Raw genomic sequence first — 5108 nt, forward strand, 5'->3', positions numbered from 1 at the left:
CAAGATCTCCTTCTCTACTCCTTTCTTATCTCCTCTTCCCACAATCGCGTACAAGATTTCTCCCATGCCTCCCCCATACTCTGGAACGCTCTACCACAGCATATCAGACTCTCCCCTACCGTGGAAAGCTTCAAGAGGAAACTTAAGACCCACCTCTTCCAACAAGCCTACAACCTACAATAACCCTCAGTCCAATACACCACTGCGCAACCAGCTCTGTCCTTACCTATTGTACCATCACCCATTCCCTATAGACTGTGAGCCCTCACGGGCAGGGTCCTCTCTCCTCCTATACCAGTCTGTTATGTACTGTTAATGATTGTTGTACGTATACCCTCTTTCACTGTAAAGTGCCATGGAATAAATGGCGCTATAAAAATAAATAATAATAATAATAATAATAAACACCTGTGTGGTTAAGAAAGTTTATCATAATTTATTTAATCAAATATTTATTACAATTTCATATAATGCTGGTACTCACAAATTTATTAAAAAGAACCCTACTCCATAAAAACATACAAGAAAAAACTGGTGCAATGTGGAACAGACATAATTTTATGTTAGCAGCGGGTTAATCAGCGTGATGTCCACAACGAGCAACAGAGAATGTTCATTCATTGAGAATTAAGAACATCCAGCTTACAACATGAGAATAGGATCAGTCTGGTTTCTGGGAGAGGGAGAGAAAAATCTGCTGTGACCTTCAGCTTCCAGCTCCACACTAGAATGAACACACTTGGAGAAGAAGGAGGAACATCCTGTCTGTGAATGAGGACCTTTTTTTTTAACTTTGTTAACATCTGAACAATATGCATGCAGACATAAAATCACATCATATTAAACAAACAATAGTTGTTGCAATACATACAGATCAATATGCATTAGGCCAACACCCCCACTCAACAACTACTTATTCTGTTAGTACCATAGTGGTTCCCAATCCTTGGAACCTAGGTCGTGGCAATGGCTTGGTCAAAATGTCAGCTATCATTTTATCAGTCTCACAATAAAAAAACTGAATTATGCCACGATCTATCAAATCACGTAGATAATGATATCTGACGTCGATGTGCTTAGTTCTAGCACTGATCTTTTCCCTGCATGCAAGTTTAATGCATCCTTGGTTGTCCTCATATATCACCGTTGGCTGAGTTATCGGTTTAGCAAGATCATCCATCAGTTATCTTAGCCAAATGATCTCCTGACTTGCATAGGCTGCGGACACATACTCAGCTTCTGTAGATGACAAAGCAACAGATACTTGTTTTCTACTAGACCAGGAGATTGAACCTTCTCCAAGTTTAAATACGTATCCGCTTGTGGATTTACGATCATGCGAATCACCAGCCCAATCTGCGTCAGCATAGCCGGTGAGCTTTAGATTTCCTGCTGCAGATAATTTTAAATGTACACCTTGTGTCTCTTTTAAATATCGGAGAACTCTTTTAGCGGCATTCCAGTCCTTTTGGCTCGGTTTCTCCACATATCTGCACAATATTCCAACTGCTGTTGTAATATCTGGTCGAGTCATAGTCGATATGTATAGAAGTGCCCCCACTGCCTGTTGATATTTCTCATTGTTAGGCAACAGGTCATCTTCTTCCAGTTTCAGGTAGGATGATTCCATTGGCGTTGATACACCTTTGGTTTCTTTCATTCCAAACTGATTCAAAATTGAATTAATTTTTGAACTTTGATTTAGAAGAAAACTTCCATCTTCCTCTCTCTGGATATGGGTTCCTAGATAATGTCACATTTCCAAGGTCTTTTGTTTCAAAATGCTGGTTCAAAATTTCAGTAATTTTCCCAATTTCGGCTTCTTCTTGATGAACTACAATTACATCGTCCACATATAAGAGAATATACATCCACTTTCCATCTGTATATCTCGTATATAAGCATGGATCCGCTTGACCTCTTTTAAATCCTTCTTCTAACAAGACTTTGTTCATTTTGGTGTTCCATGCTCTTGCCGATTGCTTAAGACCATAAAGAGATTTTTGTAGTTTGCAAACAAGATTCTGTTCACCTTCCTTTATATAACCTTCAGGTTGAGTCATGTATAAGTCCTCCTCAATGTCACCATTTAAAAATGCAGTTTTGATATCCAAATGTCTGACAAACATCTTTTGTACAGCAGCTACAGCCATCAAGGCTCTAAATGTTGTCTGCTTGGCGACTGGGGAAAAAGTAGCATCATAGTCTTCGCCATATTTTTGAGACTATCCTTTTGCGACCAACCTCGCTTTAAATCTGTGGACTTTACCTTCAGAGTCATATTTGGTTTTAAATACCCACTTGCACTTGATTGCCTTTTTACCCTGTGGTAACTCAGTGAGTTTCCAAGTTTGAAGTTACATAGTTACATAGTTACTAAGGTTGAAAAAAGACCTAGGTCCATCTAGTTCAACCTTCCTCCACCAGTTCTACACCTGGTCACAAAGTAATTTATAACCAACAATGTTTTGTGTACTGAGGAAATCATCCAGCCCTTTTTTAAAAGTTGTTATAGTATCTGCCATTACTATCTCTTGTGGTAGGGCATTCCACAGTCTGACTGCTCTAACTGTAAAGAACCCTTTCCTATTTAGCTGTCGGAATCGCTTTTCTTCCACTCGCAGTGAGTGCCCCCTGGTCCTTAGTATTGTCTTTGGAAGAAATAAGTCATGTGCCAGTCCTTTATATTGACCACACATGTATTTATACATATAAATGAGATCTCCTCTGAGACGTCTTTTTTAGAGCTAAACATATCTAACTTTTTCAACCTGTCATCATATGGGAGGCCTTCCATCCCTTGTAGTAGTCTAGTTGCCTGCCTTTGAACTGACTCTAACTTCTGAATGTCCTTTTTAAAATGTGGAGCCCAAAACTGGATCCCATATTCCAGATGTGGCCTTACAAGTGATTTATAGAGGGGTAACAATACGTTGGGATCACGGGATCTAATCTCTCTTTTTATACACCCTAGAACAGTCATGGCGAACCTTTTACAGGCCAATTGCCCAAACTGTAGCCCTAAACCCAATTTTTTTTCCGAAGTGCCAACCAATCCTATCATGTAAATAATTGATTTTAACCTTACCTTTGCCATCTTCTCTTCAGCAGGGGCATCACGCTCATGCTTACCACACATTGAAGTTGAGCCCCTGCCCTTTCCAGACACAGCAGTTGGATTGATCTTTCTGGAAAAAATTGCAGCATATTAGACAGAGATTTTAGCCTGGAATGCAATCAGAGGTCACCCTGTAATCCACATCTACATTTCAAAGTCTGAACATCTTGAAATCCCATAAAGACGTACGAGTGGTTCCCCCACCCCTTCATTGTGTAGTTATGTCCCCCTTCCTCGGCCACTTCCTGGTAAACATGTCCCCCATCCTGATATATATTTCCTACATTCTGGTATATTTGTCCCTATCACGGCCCCATCCTGGTAAATGTCCTCCATCCTGGTAAATGTTACCCATTCTGGCATGTTCCCTCATGCTGGTAAATGTACCCCATCCTGACATATTGCCCATCCTTGTAAATGTTCCCCCATCATGGCATGTACCCCATTCCTGGTAAATGTCCTCCATCCTGGTAAATGTTCCCCCATCCCGGCATGTACCCCATTCCTGGTAAATGTCCTCCATCCTGGTAAATGTTCCCAATCCTGGTTAATTTACCCTCATCCAGGTAAATGTACCCCTTCCTGGTAAATGTACCCTATCGTGACATGTTTCCTCCATCCTGGCATGTATGTTTCCTCCATCCTGGCATGCATGTTTCCCCATCATGGCATGCATGTTTCCCCCATCCTGGCATGCATGTTTCCCCCATCCTGGCATGTATGTTTCCTCCATCCTGGCATGCATGCTTCCCCATCATGGCATGCATGTTTCCTCCATCCTGGCATGCATGTTTCCTCCATCCTGGCATGCATGTTTCCCCATCATGGCATGCATGTTTCCTCCATCCTGGCATGCATGTTTCCTCCATCCTGTCATGCATGTTTTCCCCATCCTGGCATGCATGTTTCCTCCATCCTGGCATGCATGTTTTCCCAATCCTGGCATGCATGTTTCCTCCATCCTGGCATGCATGTTTTCCCATCCTGGCATGCATGTTTCCTCCATCCTGGCATGCATGTTTTCCCATCCTGGCATGCATGTTTCCTCCATCCTGGCATGCATGTTTCCTCCATCCTGGCATGCATGTTTTCCCATCCTGGCATGCATGTTTCCCCCACCCTGGCATGCATGTTTCCTCCATCCTGGCATGCATGTTTCCTCCATCCTGGCATGCATGTTTCCTCCATCCTGGCATGCATGTTTCCTCCATCCTGGCATGCATGTTTCCTCCATCCTGGCATGCATGTTTCCCCATCCTGGCATGCATGTTTCCTCCATCCTGGCATGCATGTTTCCTCCATCCTGGCATGAATGTTTCCCCACCCTGGCATGCATTGTTCCCCATCCTGGCATGCATTGTTCCCCATCCTGGCATGCATGCCCCCCCCCCCCATGCTGGCAAGCATGTTTCCCCCCATGCTGGCATGCATGTCCCCACCCCATGCTGGCATGTGCGTTCCCCCTTCCCCACCCCATGCTGGCATGTGCATTCTCCCTCCCCCACCCCATGCTGGCATGTGCGTTCCCCCTCACCCACCCCATGCTGGCATGTGCGTTCCCCCACCTCCACCCCACGCTACCAAGTGTGTTGCCCCTTCGCCACCCCACGCTGCGAAGTGCGTTCCCCCACCGCCACCCCACGCTACCAGGTGCGTTCCCCCCCACCCCACGCTGCCATGTGCGTTCACCCCCACCCCACGCTGGCATGTGCGTTCCCCCACCCCATGCTGGCGCTGCCCCCCCATCCCCACCTTGGCACAGCCGCACACGAGTTATATATTTTAAAAAAAAAAAAAAAAAGCAACACACAACTTACCTGCACACTCTCCCCCGCTGCGCGCTGCTGGGTCCTCAGTTCCCACGCGGCCAGCAGACGGCGCCGGCACCGCTCGCTGACACTCCTCCGTCTCCTAGGCAACACACCTGCAGCCTGGGGGAGGAGGAGTGTCAGAGCGGAGGAGAAATGTCTCCTCCGCTCCAACACAGATT

General features: G+C 45.1%; 1 protein-coding gene across 1 annotated transcript; it reads right to left on the minus strand.

The window, feature by feature from the left end:
• Nucleotides 1-1183: 1183 nt before the first annotated feature.
• On the minus strand, nucleotides 1184-1630 carry LOC142250036 (uncharacterized). The gene has a single exon (XM_075322097.1). The coding sequence runs from the start codon at nucleotides 1628-1630 to the stop codon at nucleotides 1184-1186; it is 447 nt and encodes a 148-aa protein (XP_075178212.1).
• Nucleotides 1631-5108: the final 3478 nt, after the last annotated feature.

This window comes from Anomaloglossus baeobatrachus, chromosome 8, assembly GCF_048569485.1.
Source record: "Anomaloglossus baeobatrachus isolate aAnoBae1 chromosome 8, aAnoBae1.hap1, whole genome shotgun sequence".
NCBI classification, from domain to species: Eukaryota; Metazoa; Chordata; class Amphibia; order Anura; family Aromobatidae; genus Anomaloglossus; species Anomaloglossus baeobatrachus.

What these genes read in the sequence shown, in the direction of transcription:
- LOC142250036 (XM_075322097.1), bottom strand. Translation starts at nt 1,630, where the DNA reads ATGGAATCATCCTACCTGAAACTGGAAGAAGATGACCTGTTGCCTAAC.